The sequence below is a fragment of the Nannobrachium achirus genome, assembly GCF_963921795.1.
Source record: "Nannobrachium achirus genome assembly, chromosome: 1".
In the NCBI taxonomy this organism is placed as follows: Eukaryota; Metazoa; Chordata; class Actinopteri; order Myctophiformes; family Myctophidae; genus Nannobrachium; species Nannobrachium achirus.
In genome coordinates, this window is record NC_137810.1 from 13,085,029 (window position 1) to 13,103,331 (window position 18,303).

Here is an 18,303-nt window from a genome sequence, read left to right on the forward strand (position 1 = left end):
CTCTTTGCCGAAAATAGCCGATCTACATGCTCACAACGCCTCGCAGCGCGAGGCGTGAGCTTGTAGATCTGATATTTTTGGCTAAAGTTCTCAGAATATGGACGCTAGGGTTCAAGTGTTTATTATAAAAAAGGAGAACAAAAAGTTTGTATCACTCAAAGATTTGGTGGCCCCCCTGTAGTAACTCTGAGGACCCCCTAGGGGTCCCGGACCCCCTGTTGAAGACCCCTGCCTGCTATAAGGAGTTCATTGCTGAGAGGATCCAGAGAAGAGACAGAAAGACACAGGCCCATGGGAACTTTAAATCCCCTCAACCAACCTGATCTGAGTAGTCTAAAAGGCAGCCCCAGGGGGTTCAACGTTAAAGCTGAACTTTTGTAGAACCCAGGGTTGTATAAGAAGACCAAATCTTTATTTGTTGCTTCTGTGCTCGACAAAACCAGAAGTAGCAATTCCATTCACTCATTTCATGGCGAAACACGTCTCAAAATCACACATTTAGAATGCAGACAAAGCAGGTTCCTAGACTGGGACATCATATTACTATCAAAGAAGTTGTATGATATACACGTAACTTTACAACCCAAGGTTCTAGCAAAGTTAAACATCACTTTAAAATTAGTCACGCTGCACAATCTTGAGTGTGCAGTTAAACTCTCCTTTCGTTCACCTCCTCTGCAGTGGGGAGCGTTTCGCTGTTTCTATGTGTCATCTTTTCGACACCCAAACCTAACCCTTACCCTAACCCTAACCTCCGTGGAGTGAGTCGCTAACCCTCCCGACGCTCCTTTCACTAGTAAGAAACCACACCTCTGCTCAAGTTGAACATGTTTATTGATTGAAGTGAAAGTGAATGTTGATGTGAGTGTGGTGCGATGGTGAAGGAGCCCGGGGTATGGTGAGACGCAGTGTGGGGGTCGTCTCCGGAGTGACGGCAAGGATGCTCTGCCCGGGAGCTATCTCAGGCCTCGGCTCCATTACTCCCATGCCTTGGGCTCCTGGAGGATGGAGAGAAAAAATGACTTTAGGAAAGCAAGGATTGTAAAATGATTAGGTGTTTGGGGAGGGAGGGAGGGCGTTTGGGATCAACTTTTGCAGATACAAACAGGTAGGGGAGGCAAACACAGGTGCTTTTATACTGTGGTGATTGCGACTGGATTGGCCAGGAGATAGTGAGGCAGGTGTATGTGATGAGGTGATTGTGACAGGGAAGTGGCAAGGATGAGCAGAGGTGGTCACTGGGTCTCCACTCCTGAACCTACGTTGCAAGCAACTACATTTGTCGAAATGACGGTCGTTCGAAAGAGCGAGATTTCACCCTGCAGTGTCAGTACACTTTGGTTGCTTGAGAAGTGTTGCCCTATACCGTAAAGACTAAAATGACAATTCCACAACTTCAGTTTAGTTTATCTAGCAAATTATTCAACTTCATTATCGATTTCTTCCATGGTATTTCTAGCCAGATTACATTGCAGCTTGTATTCCAAGCATTCTTCCCGGCTGCCCAGAAGAGGGGTTTTGAATTCATTGGAGAGATTACTATTACAGGTGGAACTATCGCATTTACGATCAAGATATTGCCGCATCTGTTAGTTCTCGGGGGTGCCTGCCTGCCGTACTCTGGCCTGCAAGAGCGTCTGGTATGGGCTCAGGCCACGGGGTTGTTTTTCACCCAGACTGAACAACAGCGTCTCTCATTCCTCTCCTGTGGGCGTTCGTTCGGCCGGGCGAAAGGCACCACGCAGCAGCTGCTGGACAGCCCAGCTCTGTGCTCCACCTCTGACAGGAGGAGGAAGCAGAGTGATGGAGGGAGAGAGAGAGAGAGAGAGAGAGAGAGAGAGAGGAGAGAGAGAGAGAGAGAGAGAGAGAGAGAGAGAGAGAGAGAGAGAGAGAGAGAGAGAGAGAGAGAGAGAGAGAGAGCGCAGTGGTGTCAGTTCAGAAAAAGCTAAGGTATGGCAACATGACTGGTGTCTTGCACGTGCGCGAAGCAACAGTCATGTTGCCATACCTTAGCAACAGGCACGATACAGTACATTTATTTTACGGTTTACGGTTTCTTGGGCTGGATATGGCAGCCTGGAATGGTTGCTCAAATGCAGTTAAACTTGGCATGTTAGTAAACGTGCCACAATTAACAATAATGCATTGCACCTGTGCAGCTGACCTGCAGAACCTGGGAATATACCATTTTGTCAAGTGACCATTTTGTAGTTATTTTACTGTAATTTAACAACACAATAACCAGCACAGATAGACAAAGAGACATTCATGGATTTATATTTAAAAGTAACTTTTATTTCCCCCCCTGGACCCAGGGGTATGGCAGCTGCATACCCCTGCCATACCCAATTGACGCCCCTGAGAGAGAGAGAGAGAGAGAGGTATGGGTGAGGAAAGCAGGAGAGACAGGCAGACAGAAAGACAAGGTGACAGAAGAGAGAAGGCTGTGGCGAGGACAGCAGATGCAAGGTCTCTTTTTTCTCTCTTTTTTTTTTCCTTCTCCTACTCTCTCCTTGGAGGTTATGTAGGCTGATGGTGATAGCAGATGTGACGGGATTAACAGTTTGTTTGGTCTCGTCTTAAAAAGAGGATAAAAGAGTCTCTTGTTGTTTCAAAAATGATGAAAGATTTTGTGCGAGTAAAGTTTCACTAAACCTATTTTGGGCATACTGTACTATATACCAGTATGTAACCTTGGAAATAAAATAAATACATAAAAAAACATGGTTGTGAGTCATGTAGGCTTGCTGTATAATAATAACAATCATAATCATTATGAAATTATCAAACACAAAAGAAAAGTGAGATACGCACAATGAAAATCATTGCCACACGGAGACATTGTCTATTACGTCAAGCTCCACTGTTGCATGTTTATCCAATGCCAAGTTTCCGTCTTCTGTTGTCTGAATCGGTGCCAGTTTTATTTTTCCAATAGCCCTCTATTGTCTGTCTGTCTTTGTTTCACAGCAGTTAAATAAAGACATCATATTGCTGCCCAATGAGTACCGTAATCATTTGGCGGTCTTCCAGAGTTGAGATCATTTTCTTTGTGTCTCTTTGTCCCCCTTGGTGTTTGTTATTCCACGACTCCAACGCGTGGGGGATTGAGTACCCTCAGATGTGATTGGTGGAGTGACTGTTAGTCCAGTAAATATAAGCAGAGGTTGGACAAAATTGTATTATTTATTTTTTCAATTCTGACAGGAAATTAGGTCTAATAGCCAATAACCATGATCTGCTCACTGCAAATACCCACAGTGGCCAAATCAAGTTGGGCTCCCATCGACTTTCTATACAGGAGGAAAATAGCCAGAATTTCTTTTGCTTTAAGTAGGATGTGAGGGGTCTAACTAGGGGTTTGTCATGATGCTGAATCCATTGCAAGCATTTGTTTTGCACAAAAAACATTCATTGGCCACATAAAACGCCCCACAAAACTGTGGAAAAGTGATGACTCATCACTTTTCATCACTAAAACCATCATTTTCTGGGGCCATTGTTAGCCCAAGGAATGTTTTTTGTGCAAAACAAATGCTTGCAATGGATTCAGCATCATGTCAAACCCCTAGTTAGACCCCTCACATCCTACTTAAAGTAGATTTTCTTTCTGGGTATTTTCCTCCTGTATAGAAAGTCGATGGGAGCCCAACTTGATTTGGTCACTGTGGGTATTTGCAGTGAGCAGATCAGGGTAGATTGTTTATCCTGGCTAGTAGACGTAATTTCCTGTCAGAATCAGTTGAAAAACTAAATAATACAATTTTGTCCAACCTGAGTGTATTTTTTCCCTAGATTTACTAGACTATGTGGTTGGAGAGGGACCCTGGCTTCAGTCCTGGGGGAGGAAAAGTGAAGAGAGAGGGAGAGGGTGGGTGGGCAGTGAGTGGAACGCCGACGCTCCGCAACAAGTTTTTGCCATTAAATTCTGTCCTCCTTCTCGACATGGCCGACCAACGTTGACATGTTTTTTAGCGTTGGCTCCCGTCAAGCTAGCTTCAAAGAGCAGGTCTCTGAGGAGGAACGGGGGGAAAGGAATTCACGCGCGCACCGAGAGACCCCAACAACAAAGTCTAGGTCAAGACGTTCGTCAAAGTCGACTCGGGGGGCTTGTCCTCGGAGACGAACAGGAGCAATACAAAAAAAAAAGGCAGTGTAGGGATGGGATGATACGCGATATTATCGTTTATCGTCGTGATAAAAAAAACGATTATCGTGGAGATTTCATTTATCATGATATCGTCCTCCGTCATGCACTATACATATCTGCATATCCGGTACCATTTAAACCCTCTATAATTGGTAAAAGGTACTTGAATATACGTACCCATACTTAATAATACAGTCTTTTTTTCACTCTCTATCAAATGCTATTTCTTGGCAAATGTTCCACCCCAGGATAATGGATTTTGATTATCGCGATAATATCGTAAATCGCGATTTCTTTTGTCACAATAATCGTGATGTGACATTTTCATATTGTCCCATCCCTAGTGCAGTGAGGAGGGGGGGGGGGTTGTGCTGTACAGTACAGTACAGTACAGTGCAGTACAGTGCAGTACAGTGCAGTACAGTTCCATACAGTACAGTACAGTACAGTACAGTACAGTACAGTACAGTACAGTACAGTTCCATACAGTACAGTACAGTACATTACACAGTACAGTACACAGTACAGTACAGTACAGTACAGTACAGTACAGTACAGTACAGTACAGTACAGTACAGTTCCATACAGTACAGTACAGTACAGTACACAGTACAGTACACAGTACAGTACAGTACAGTACAGTACAGTACACAGTACAGTACAGTTCCATACAGTACAGTACAGTACAGTACAGTACAGTACAGTACACAGTACAGTACAGTACAGTACAGTACAGTACAGTACAGTACAGTATATCTGCCTACACTGATCAAACATAGGCCTACAGCAGGGGTTCCCAAACCTTTTGGTCTCAGGGCACCCCATAAATATTTGTTTTAATCCGAGGCACCCCTACATTATAACTTTCACTCCCAGCACCTTATATTTATAGCATATCGTCGTTGTCGGGTGGAAACCTTGTATGTCCAAAACCGTTCGTTTTGTATTTATCATCTATAAAATGTACTAAACTAGTGAAAACAGCAGATCTACAAGCACACAACGCCTCGCGATGCAGATCAGCTGCTTTCACTAGTTTTGTGCCAAAAGACGTACACATTTGAAACTTGGAGATACGAGGCTTCTGCCCGACAGTGACGATATTTTAGTGATTATGTTGAGATAATAGCCATTTTGGTTAGAACTGACTGAAAATAACTTTGTACTTCAAGTTTAAAAATATACTAAATATTTTTTCAAGTGTCCCAAAAAATCCCAAATATTATCAAATTATCTCGCGGCACCCCTGGACTGCCGTCGCGGCACCCCAGGGTGCCCCGGCCGTCACCCACTTTGAAAACCCCTGGCCTACAGCACAGCCACGGAGGGGAAACAATAGCTATATGTGTTCAGAGCGAAGAACCTCCCCCCCCCCCCCCCCCCCCCCACACACAACCCCCTGCCGCTGAGGGAAGGCCCCAGTGTTTTTGGAGACTGTTGGGGGAGAATTTCAAGTTGTTATCTCCCTGTCTTTCACTTTGACTCTAATTATTTCCAAATGTTCCCCTTCTGATTGCTATTGGCAACCTTTGCGTGCGTAGAGTGCTTGTGTTAGAAACACGAGCGGTTCTTGCCTGGCACTGCAGGCCCGTGGGGTAGAGTGTGTCTGTGTTTGTATGTGTGTGTGTGTGTGTGTGTGTATGTTTGTGTTTGTGTGTGTGTGCGTGCGCGTGCTTGTGTGTGTGTGTGTGTGTGTGTGCACACGCGTGAACGGGGGGGTGACTGACCTGCAGGAAAACCTGGCCCACAGGCGTCCCCATGGGATATGACGTTCTAATGGAAAAGGCCTGTTTCAAACCTCAGGGCCACGTGTGTGTGTGTGTGTGTGTGTGGTTTGTGTGTGTGGTTTGAGTGTGTTGTCCGTGCAAGTGTATGTGGCTGCCTGCCTGCCTGCCTGCATGTGAGATATGTATTTTCTCATGTGTGTGCGAATCCGTGCATGCACTCAAGTGGCTAAAATCGGAGATGTAAAGGACGGGGAATGTTTACACTCGCACTAGCGAGATGTCAGATTGCGGCAGAGGTCGTTGCCCAACCATAAAGCTTGTGGTTGGTGTTAACGGAAATGTCCTATAACGTGCAGGGGCCCCGATCCCGGATGTGAAGTGCCTCACTGTCATCATATAAAGATGTCACGGTCTGGGTTTGGAATCGAGCGATCGAGACGTATCCCAATGTGCTGCAGGTTAGGCTGACGCTGCTTTACTAGGCCAGCAGACAAAACTCTTGACAGAGTTTAGGCAGCTTACACAGTAAATCCTCTCAGTTTTAACCCATTTAGGCCTAGAAATTATTGAATGCTTTAACCAGTGAAAAATAGCAGATATACAAGCTCACAGCGCGGCACCGAGTGCCGCGCTGCAAGCTTGTAGATCTGCTATTTTTGAAAAAGTCGTGAAAATGTGTGCAAATCTTTGAATATATGTATTTTCAAAGCGAACGTTTGTAACTCAAATTTTGCTACTGGGTGGTCCATGGAACTAAATATTTTGAGATGGGGGTCCGTGGCCAAATACATATCATTTTGGGGGTCCTTCACATGAAAAGGTTTGAGAACCACTGACATAGTAGTCTCTCAAGAACAGACTAACTGAGCTCCAGTTAAGTGAAAAGGACCTTTTCTTTGACGATGGCCAGCCAGATTGCTGACATAGAAACATAGGGTTTTCAACAAACCTTAGAAGGATTCAAAAGACACTTATAGAATCGGGTCAAAATTCAAATTTTCACGATTTTTCAATAGTTAAAGCATAAAATAATGAAACACAAAATGTGTACCCGTTCTAAATGGGTTAAAGATGCAGTGCCATGATTTATTTCCCCCCCTAAAACATGATTATCAGGTATTACGATTTTACTAGGAGTAGGATGTTTTCCAAAAGAGTGTACAGAAAGAGTTAAAATTATGTTTTTATGTGGCCACACCCACCAGTTCATTACGTATGCCTGGTTGTTTAGGTGGGTGGAGACCCAGCTGAAGTTAGCCACACCCACAGTGTTGGGTGAATGGTAAAAGGGGAGGGGATGATTATATGATGTCATTTAATCACTGTTTTTGGATCGACACTTTTGACCCACAAGGTGTCAGCCTCCAGGAAGAAATCCAAAATACAAAGGGAATACATAATTGCTCATAACATCTACACCAGGCGGTCTAATGAAGTACTGTCAACCTCATAGACACATGAAAATCAGAAAAAGAACAAAACTATGGCACCACCTCTTTAACTACTTTCAACCTGGCACCCCTGTTTTGGGCATGTCATTATAGGCAAATAAAGACATGCCCACAGAACTATCACAGATTATCAGAAAGGCAGCTTTCATGCACATTCACGGGTGGAGGTGCTGGTAGGCAAGACCATGTATGAAACAGAAGACTTCCAACTGCTTTTCTCTGGATGGGACTGCACACTCCAATGAAGGACGATGGACTCACTCAATGCTCCGTCATTTTAGATTTTTTTTCTTTGCTGATTATATTGTGTTTTTTCTAGATAGATATCCATTTGCATTTGTTATACTGCTGTTGATGTACTGACATATTATCTTGTTTATTATTGTGATGTTTTATCTGCTTATTCTAAGTTGCTTTGGATTAACACGTTGCAAGCCGCGGCAGAACCCTCTGAACAGAGGTAGCGCCGAAGAAATAAGCCATTTATTTACAAACATGTTTTAAAAAAACAAAGCCCACATGATAACAACACGTAATGGAGTGCTCGACACAGCGTACATATTCATCCTGCAGAGGTCGGCGATCTTACTTTGGCGAGGCGGAGGGGAGATCAATTCCATTCGTTTACGTGCGGCGAAGCAGGGAAAGGAGCGATAGAGAAGCGGCGCCCGAACGTGATTGAAACCGCGATCCACGAACAGAGACAAAGACCAGCCATCTTGTTTGAGCTTCTTGTTGAGTTTCAACACTGGGGAGAGGATGAGGACACGCCTGGCCAGCCATCCATCCAGAATGTGAGTCAACGGCGTGGCCTGCTGGATATTATGAGTATCACACCCAGCACCAGAAAATGACTGTCAGAGCATATTAACCGTTTCAGATAGCTCCAAAAAGACACAGAGAAGAATTTCCGATGTTTTTTTTTTTTATTATTATAATTTATATCAAAAGTCCGGGAATAGACGTGTGGCTGATGGGACCCAGTAGGAAGTCCGAGGGAGTACGGCCAGGCTTAGAAGGTGTTAAAGAGGTGGTGCCATAGCTTTGTACTTTTTCTGGTTTTCATGTGTCTAGGAGGTTGACAGTACTTCATTAGACCCCCTGGTGTGGTTGTTATGAGCGATTATGCATTCTCTTTTTATTTGGGTTTTTAGCTGGAGGATGCCACCTGCTGGGTCAGATGTGCCGTTTCAAAAACACCCATACTTATTACATCACACAATCAACTCCTCCCCTAATTACCATTCACCCAACACTGGGGTGTGGCTAACTTCAGCTGGGTCACCACCCACCATGACAACCACGCATACTTAATGAACTGGGGGTGTGGCCACATAAAAACATCATTTTAACTCTTTCTGTACACTTTTTTGGAAAAAATCTTCCTCCTAGTATAATCGTAATAGTTAATAATCATGTTTTAGAGGGGGAATAAATCATGGCACCCGCACTTTAAAAGCGTCTGCTAAATGCCTAAACTGTAAACTGGATATGGCCATCCCACGTTTCTATACAAAAAAACGAAAAGTACCTGTACTACCATCAGTTATACACCTCGGCGATGAACAGCATCAAAGGATTGAAGTACAGAGAAAGCAGCATGCCTGTACATTCTCAGAACCATCAATATAAATAGCTATAAAAAACTCTGGTTCTATATTAATATAAATAACAATTCTTTTAATAAAGTTGTCAACATGTGATTTAAAATAGATGAGCATCAAGCCAAATGCCACAGTAGTATTTATAATGGGAGACATGCTCAGACAGCTCAGTGCATCTGTCATCTGAAGTACAAATGTGGGTGTTGCTGCAGTTAAAGTTCTTTTCTCTGCAGAACAGCGTGAATTTAGGTTTTTATCAGCGTAAACATGAGTTTGTTTATGGGATCCCTTTTCAACCGCATTAAAGGAAAGAGAAATCTGATTCTGTAGTTGATGGAAAAGTGTTATTGGGGCCTAATAGGCAATTCCCCCTGCTTCTGTCCAATCCAAGCCCCCAGAACACAGGGGTAGGGCTGAAGCGTAATGGACATGGTGGCCGTTTTGAGGTACTGCAGCTGGTGCCAGAAACGCGCATCTAGTGCTCGTTAATAACTTGGAGCCCCAGCGCGCCCATGAAGCGCGTTGCTTAGGCCGCCCTACGTCACGTTTTACAACCTGCAAGAAGGGGTGAAATCGCCTCATGTGCTGGGGGAGCAACTCAATGCAAGTGGACGGGCGGGGATATCTGGTGCCCTCTCGTATTTTCCGGACTATAAGGCGCACTTAAAAGCCTTTAATTTTCTCAAAAAACTACAGTGTGCCTTATAGTCCAGTGCGCCTTATGTATGGATCATTCATTGACATTGACATTCCCTTTAGCACAGCTCCATCTGTTGGATGCATAACGCAACGGTAGCGTCTATTATGTGCGCCTTATAGTCCGGTGCGCCTTATATATGAAACAGTTCGAAAATAGACCATTCATTGACAGTGCGCCTTATAGTCCGGTGCGCCTTATAGTCTGGAAAATACGGTATTATAACTCTATGGTCCAATCTGTCTCCTCCTAGTGGTGGGTCTATGTAAAAATGTGCATTATGAGCTCTACAGTTTCTGTATCATCTAAAAAACCTTACATCTCCATAACTAACCAGTGTCATAAAAGTACACCCAACAGAACATATAGCACTATAGATAATGGAAGAAAGAAAGAGAACACCTCCTACACATGACCTTTTTAGGAAAGCGTTTTCGAGAGGGTGTTAATAACGAGTCATGCTCCTTCTTTGTCCAGTGGCGTGATGATACCTCTTTAATAATCCACACCTGACTGTTTCTGAGTGCGCTACGAGTGGACCTGTGTGACACGCAGAGACGTGGCCGGTGTGAATCAGGTCATTAAATAGACCTCCATGATAATGTCTCGTGTCGCAGCTCTGACCCCGTCGCCAAGGCAACTACCCAAAGGCCATGGCTAATGGCTAATTATGGGCTGTACAACACCAAGTGCACCTAAGTGTGAAGTCTGGTCCTCAGTGATTAGCGAAGGTCAAATGTGCCCATTTAAGGACAAGAAAAGGGTGTCTGAGGATAGAATAATTGGCGAACTGTAGGTTCTCTTAATTGTAGTATGTTTAGCACATAGTGTAGCCCAGTGTTTCTCAAATGGGGGTTACGTGTCCCTCTAGGGGTACGCAGAGGTACTACAGGGGGTACTTGAAAGAACATGGAAAATCGAAACATTTATTTTACTGTTAAAAAAACATTGACAAATGTATGTGAACGTGCTGCTCTGTATAGCTTTAAAACAAATTAAGTTAGAATTTTACTGTTACTGAATAGAAAACGGCCTACTTACTTTTATTTTCAACATATTGACATAAAAACTCGACTTTTGATGTCAGTATCTTCTAGTCAAAATGTTGTTGTCAATTAAAGGGGGTACTTGGGTTCAGCAATCAGGAAAAGGGGGTACTGACTGAAGCCAAAAAAGTTTGAGAACCACTGGTGTAGCCAATAAAGGGGGAACTCTTTTTTTCTGTTGCAACACTGACTATTATTAAGCAATGGATTACGTACTAACCATATGGCATAATTACATTAATGTAACAAGGATGGAAGCAGCTGTGTTGTCATGGCCTGATATTGATATATTATCACCATAACCATGACAATGAGACATTGTGCCGTTTGTGTTGTACATTCACGTCTGTGCACTTAACAAAGGTTAATATTAATTCCATCCATCCATCCATCCATCTTCAACCGCTTATCCGGAATCGGGTCGCGGGGGTAACAGTTCCAACTGAGACCTCCAGATTTCCTTATCCTGAGCAACTTCCTCCACTCCCTCAGGGAGTATACAGAGGCGTTCCCAAGCCAGTTTGGAGATATAATCCCTCCATCTGGTCTTTGGTCTGCCACGGGGTCTCCTCCCAGTGGGACGTGCATCGAGGACCTTCCTAGGAAGGCGCTCGAGGGGCATCCGTACTAGATGCCCGAACCACCTAAGCTGACTCCTTTCCAAGTGTAGGAGCAGCGGTTCTACTCCAAGTCTCTCTCGGGTGACTGAACTTCTCACCCTATCTCTAAGGGAGATACCAGCCACCCGTCTGAGGAAACCCATTTCCACCACAGTGCGATTTAGCGACTGCAAAACCGCTCCTGCTGCTCCGATATGAAAATCCTGTTGTTTTTCTTCTTTTTTCCTACCACAGTGCCAGTGTCTCGCAGCCCATGTGAGCTGCTCCCGGTGGGCATGGGCCACCCGGTGCGGGCCATGCTGAAGAGCTTCACTGCACTGTCAGGCTGTGCCAGTAGGGGCACCACTGGCCTCCCACAGGAGGTTCACATCATCAACCTGAGGGGCCACGCCACAGAGGGACCGGAGGGTTCCCTGCCAGAGGTAAGTCACCATTAAGCATAAGATATGGTCGTTGTCGGACTGAAAACCATGTATGTCCAAAACGGTTCGTTTTGCATTTATCATTTTAAAAATGATTTAAACTAGTGAAAACAGCCGATCTACAAGCACACAACGCCTCGCGGTGCGAGGCGTTGTGTGCTTGTAGATCTGCTGTTTTCACTACTTTTGTGCGACCGCCTTGTATGATGAAGCAGGGCTTTACTTTACGAAAGAACGTGCAAATTTGAAACTTGGAGATACGAGGTTTCCGCCCGACAACGACGATATACTTCAATGAACTGCATGTAACGCAACAAAAGCATTGGGTGTCGTTCTATCTTGTAGGAAAAATATACACGCGGATAGCTTAATTTAAATAGTGGGTGCCATCGTTTTGTACGTTTTCTGTTTTGTATGTGTCTATGGAGTTAGCATTACTGGTGTGGCTAACTTCAGGTGGGTACTTAATGGTATTCTTAATGAACAGGTGGGTGTGGCCACATAAAAACATAATTGTAACACTTTCTGTACACTTTTTTTGAAAATAATCTTTCTCCAAGTATAATCATAATACCTGATGATCATGTTTTAGGGGGGGGGGGGAGAATCACAGCACCAAGGCAATAGTCCAGAAACACATTTTTGTCTTTTGGACAAAACCAAATGATAATGAGGTTAGAGCCAGGAACCCTCTACTCCCCTGTACTGTATAATAACTGAACTTCAGCTGCTGAAGTGATAGATTTGTGTCATGAGGTCGTTTTTCAGTGACGTACTTTTGACGCATTTCCTGCATTACCCTCCCCAAACCTTTTCAAAACACCTCTCTAACCACTTAAAGTTTAAGGGGCGTTCGGGTGGCACAGTGGCAAGTCCCTGCCCACCATACCGTGGAGACTGGGGTTTGAATCTGGTTTGGCTGGGGGCTCCAATGAACACGACTGGCTTTCGCTGGTGGGAAGCCGCAAAAGCCAGTTGTGTTCCTTCCCAGTGAAACTCCTCATTGTCAGATGAAAAAAGAAGTAGCTTGGCGACTCCATGTGTATCTGAGGAGACGTGGTTGTCTACACCAGGGGTTCCCAAACTTTTTTGTCTCAGGGCACCCCATGAATATTTGTTTTAATCCGAGGCACCCCAACATTATAATTTTCACTCCAAGCACCTTATATTTATAGCATATCGTCGTTGTCGGGTGGAAACCATGTATGTCCAAAACTGTTCGTTTTGTATTCATCATCTATAAAATGGTCATCTATAAAAACAGCAGATCTACAAGCGCACAACGCCTCGCATCGCGAGGCGTTGTGTGCTTGTAGATCGGCTGTTTTTACTAGTTTTGTGCGACAGTCTTGTATGATGAAGCAGGGCTTTGCTTTACCAAAAGACGGACATATTTGAAACTTGGTGATACGAGGTTTCTGCCCGACAGTGATGATATTTTAGTTATTATATTGCGAGGAAAACGTTGAGATAATAGCCATTTTGGTTAGAACTGACTGAAAATAACTGACTGAAAGTAATTAAGTTTAAAATGATACTACATTTTTTTGTCCAAATAAATTCCAAATATTATCAAATGATCTTGCGGCACCCCTGGACTGCCGTCGCGGCACCCCAGGGTGCCCCGTCACCCACTTTGAAAACCCCTGGTCTACACCCTCCCCAGACCAGCTGTAGGGGTCAGCAGGGACAGGGACAATACGTGTGGGAGGGGGTTGACAAAGCCTCGTATCCAGTCGAGCCACTCAATATATTCAGCCCACGATGAAATAAGTGAAATTGAAATCCACGTCTTCCCACTGCCTTCTTTCGCCCTCATGGCAATCAGTGGCCCTGATGGCTGCCATCCCTTCCCCTTCCCCCTCTCGCAGAGAGGAAGCTAAAGAAAGGCTGGCTGGCCAAAGCAAGGGAGCAAAAGAGTGTAAACATCCGTGGAAGATCAGATTGTTATTGGAGGCTCTGCAACATGCGGTCAAATAAATCTGTCCTATCTGTGTGTGCACCGTAAACAGGCTGGGTTTACCTCGCTCGCACAGCACTTGACTTTCTAAAAGGCCAAAGAAGAATAAGCCTGGAAATGATCAGGCGTTACAACGGAGGAATCCAAGTAGTACTTTTATTTGTTTAGAACAAAACTCTTCAGTGCAGTTGCACGTCCCTTTGCTAGCGTTGTGAATGTTGATGTTAGATGTCAGAGCCCTTGTCCCGCTGGTTTAAGGTGCTCTGTGGCGATATCGAATGGCAAAGGCTCCCCACTGTTTGCACAGGTTCAAATATGAGTCACTAGGCCTGCAGCCTGGCTCAATGTGCTGCGTCTGGATTTTCAGAGGGTCCTGAATTTCCAACCCCTCTTAGTCATGGGCGTGTGAAACGCGTGTATAGACTTGCCAACGCAATTCTGCTGCTGATGTAGGCTTAAACATGGCCAAGGCCAAATGAACAGAAACCCCATCTGTGAGTGTGACATTCAGTGTGCTGCATCAGCATCCGTCACACAGTAAATAACTCTAGTGAGTGTAGCTCTGTGTCAGGTCAATGGTCTAGTTGCTGTGTGTCAGAAGAATACACTTTAAATGTGTCTAGATAAGTCTGGCCACTACATACGCCATTGTTTGACCTTATAGGCCACATCGATATCTGTAATTATGCAACCGATGTGTCCTGATTTGTAGGTTAGCATTCACCAGGTTAGCATTCACCAGCGTTAGTTTTACTGAGGTTAGGGTTAAGGTTAGGTTTAGGAGGTGTATATCCGTCCCCCAGACTTTCGTCACCTCCACGCAGCCAATCACAAGCTTCTGCTGCCTTAACCCAGTTGCTTTTTTGATACACTCAGACTGAACCACCTGCAAAAACACTCTCCCCACAAAAAACATGCAGTAATCCTGAGCGCCTGATGGAGCCGGAGGGGAAAGGAACTGGTTGGAATAACGTGTTCCTTCCAGTTCCACGCACTATGTCCAGCCGGAGAAACTCCCACTGTCAGCTGAAAAGAAGCGGCTTGGACTCCTCATGCATAGAAGGAAGCATCAGTATTCGGCTATGACTCTCCATAGTCTGGATCAGCATCGGACTCAAAAATCAGCCGTCGGTCGGGCTCTAGTTAGAAGAGCAGAGGAATTATATATGTGATCCTGATTTGACTGAAATCATTCAGATTTTTGTCAATGACTCAAGAGAACTCATTCCATCCACCACCAGTGCAGCGTGAATTGCTGCCGTTGTGAATGAAGTCATATATACGCTCATTTGTCTCTCTGAATTGGCCCTGATGTTATTGGAATCAAATGTTGGCAGTTTGATTGATAGACCCCTGTCCAATTATGTTATTTTGGAGCCTCTATAAAAACCTGCCAACAAGTTGCCCTATGAGGGGAATGAGACGTTCAGAGCACACATCAAAACAACCGTTTCACTGAAAAGAAATTCACTACGGTTTGGCCTAGCTCTCAAATACCTGGAACGCGCCCGAGTCGCGTTAGATTTGAACCACTTTAACCATTAGTTTATGTTTTAACTGTTGAAAAATAGCAGATATACAAGCTCACAGCGCCGCACCGAGTGCCGCGCTGCGAGCTTGTAGATCTGCTATTTTTGAAAAATCGTGAAAACGTGTGCAAGTCTTTGAATATCTTTGACCCGATCTTTGACCCGACTTCTAAATCCTTCCTCTAAATCAGCTGTTCTCAAACTTCTTCATGTCAAGGACCCCCAAAATCTCATTTTTTTCGGCCGCAGACCCTTATCTCAAAATATGTTGTTCCAGGGACCCCCCAGAAGCAGAGATTTGAGTTACAAAAGTCTGCTTTGAAAAATATATATTGAAAGATTTGCACACATTTTCACGATTTTTCAAAAATAGCAGATCTACAAGCTCGCAGCGCGGCACTCGGTGCCGCGCTGTGAGCTTGTATATCTGCTATTTTTCAATAGTTAAAGCATTCAATAATTGTAGGCCTAAATGGGCTAGAGGTGCCATGCCTGTCACCACTCTGAATTCAAAACATCTGCTCCTCAGAAGGCGCTGCACTGCTCTGCTTGCTCTGTGGTGCTGCCAAGTGGAATGCTCTCGCTGCGTTTCATCACAGCATGGCTACGGATATCGTCGCTGTGTCGGGTGGAAACCTTGTATGTCCAAAACCGTTACTAAAACGAACCTGTGTTCCAATTGGTTGAATATTTATAAAACCCACAGTCAGACTTAATCACCTTCAACATGTTGTCCCTATTTTTGGGCATGCCATTGTTGGTGAAATGTATTTAACCTAATGGAAATCTTTGAAAAAGTTGTTCAGAATATTTCAGAAATAGTGGAAATACCCTGATATACAAGCTCACAAAGTGTTGTGATGTGACGTGTTGTGAGCTTGTAGATCGGCTGTTTTCTGTAGGGTACTTTTGTGCAACACTGTTTTATGACAAATAATAATGAAATAAATATGTATTTATGTAAAAAAAAAACATCCAAAGATGAAATATGGAGATACAAGGTTTCTGCTCGACAGCGACAATATACTTATACCAAGGTGGATTATGATTCTCCGTAAGATATTTCCACCAAAGCCAACCCGAGCTTGAGTTTTGTCTACAACTGACGACAGATAACATTGTGCTCCTCGCCGCATACCAAAGCCTCACTGGTATTTTGTCCACTTTGATATCTCTGACACAATAATTATGTGGGTTACTTTTTTTAGATTCGCGGCGAGGTTGGTTAAGGTAGATCAAAAGGTGAAGAGGATCTTTGTCTTAAGCGCAGCAAGGGTCTATCCTGTTTGGAAACCGAAACGAAATAATAACAGAGACTGACTGAAGTAGTAATCTCACCTTGTTGGAGGTGGCGTCTAGTAGTATGAAACACGAGACATGGGCCTGTGTTCACATTTTTGGAATGATTTTCCCTCTGGAGACCTTAATTCCTCTGTTTGTAATGACAGACCAAAATGATGTTTCGAAAATACTAGTCATCTAATTCTGTCCTGGGAGGTAAAACAAACAGACATGACTGACTGGGGTTGGTGTCGTCGTCTCCCATGACATTTAATATAGTTATGGATGTTTGGGTTATGAATTTAAATGTATTTTGTGTTTTTGTTAGATAAAAGTTGTGTTAGTCGGCCAAGCTTCATATTTTTGTTCTGCGTCATGGCTTCTTACAGAGTGAATGTGCTGGACAATGAATCAATGGATGGAATGGATGGAATGAAATTCGAGTTAAATGCCAAAGTGTAGGGAGACAGTAACATCCTTATGAATACTTTAAATATGAATCTAAATAACACTTTGTTCAAATAGTAATAAGACATTCTTGAGCTGCAAAAAGCAAACTATAAGCGTTATTGTTAAACTAACTCATGGCAGTTCTAACGGTAAAAACACAACTGTACCAAAATTCACACACCTGTTGCTTCGCTCAACATGAAATGCACATTATGGTGGCGAGAAACAGACGTGGGTGTGATGGTAAAACAGGCTAGGATCTCTTCGTCATTTTTTTAAACAACTTTTCATGAGTTCATTCTACTTTGAGCCCTTTAATCACATTAGTCCCCCAGGGCTTGGGTTTGGTCTGTTTCCAAGATGCGTGGCTCTTTTGTTAACAGAAACACAATGATTTCACAGCGTTACGTCTATGTACACAACATACGGAAACGTTCAGCTGAAAGATGCTCGAAAAGGTCTGTGAAACAGACATGGCTTCACCTGGCCTTGTGTGCAGGGGCGTCACACCAAACTCTGGGCCCCGGGTACAAGGATTCACTGCGGGCCCCCCATGAATGTTAACTATTGAAAAATAGCAGATATACAAGCTCACAGCGCGGCACCGAGTGCCGCGCTGTGAGCTTGTAGATCTGCTATTTTTGAAAAATCATGAAACTCTTTGAATATTTCAAAATCCTTCTAAGGTTTTTTGAAAAATCTTATGTTTCGATGTCAGTGGAGCTCAAACCTTTTCATGTGAAGGACCCCCAAAATGATATGTATTTGGCCATGGACCCCCATCTCAAAATATTTAGTTCCAGGGACCCCCCCAGAAGCAAAATTTGAGTTACAAATGTTCACTTTATAAAATACATATATTCAAAGATTTGCACACATTTTCACGACTTTTCAAAAAATAGCAGATCTACAAGCTCGCAGCGCGGCACTCGGTGCCGCGCTGTGAGCTTGTATATCTGCTATTTTTCAATAGCTAAAGTATAAAATAATTAAGGCCCCTCCTCCACCTTGGGCCCTGGTAACTCAGTCCCACTTTCCTACCCCTTGTGACGCCCCTGCTTGGTCCAGTGGAGAGTTAGTAAGAGAAGGCATTCATCTTGATGTCTGTTCTCCATCCATCTCCATAGCCTTGTCTGCAAGGTCTCCGTTAGAGATTAGTTGGCCCTGATTCAAGGATCATCCTGTGACTGTGGGCTGGTGTTTATGATTAGATAAGATCCACATAACCACCACTTCGCCATATTCTGTACTTCGTTGTACGATGGTATCTCACGAAAATAGCAGATACAAGCCGATCAGACAATCTGCAAACATAGCGTCTCTACAAGCTCCCGACATGTTGTGATGTGATGCGTTATGAGCTTGT

General features: G+C 44.0%; 1 protein-coding gene across 1 annotated transcript in view; it reads left to right on the forward strand.

Annotated features, from left to right (window-relative positions):
- The window catches only part of tgfbr3 (transforming growth factor, beta receptor III), a 152,246-nt gene that overhangs the window by 27,387 nt on the left and 106,556 nt on the right, over positions 1-18,303 (forward strand). Inside the window, exon 3 of the mRNA XM_080724877.1 lies at positions 11,530-11,717. Coding sequence (XP_080581003.1) covers positions 11,530-11,717 — 188 coding nt within the window. The remainder of the gene's footprint in view (positions 1-11,529; positions 11,718-18,303) is intronic.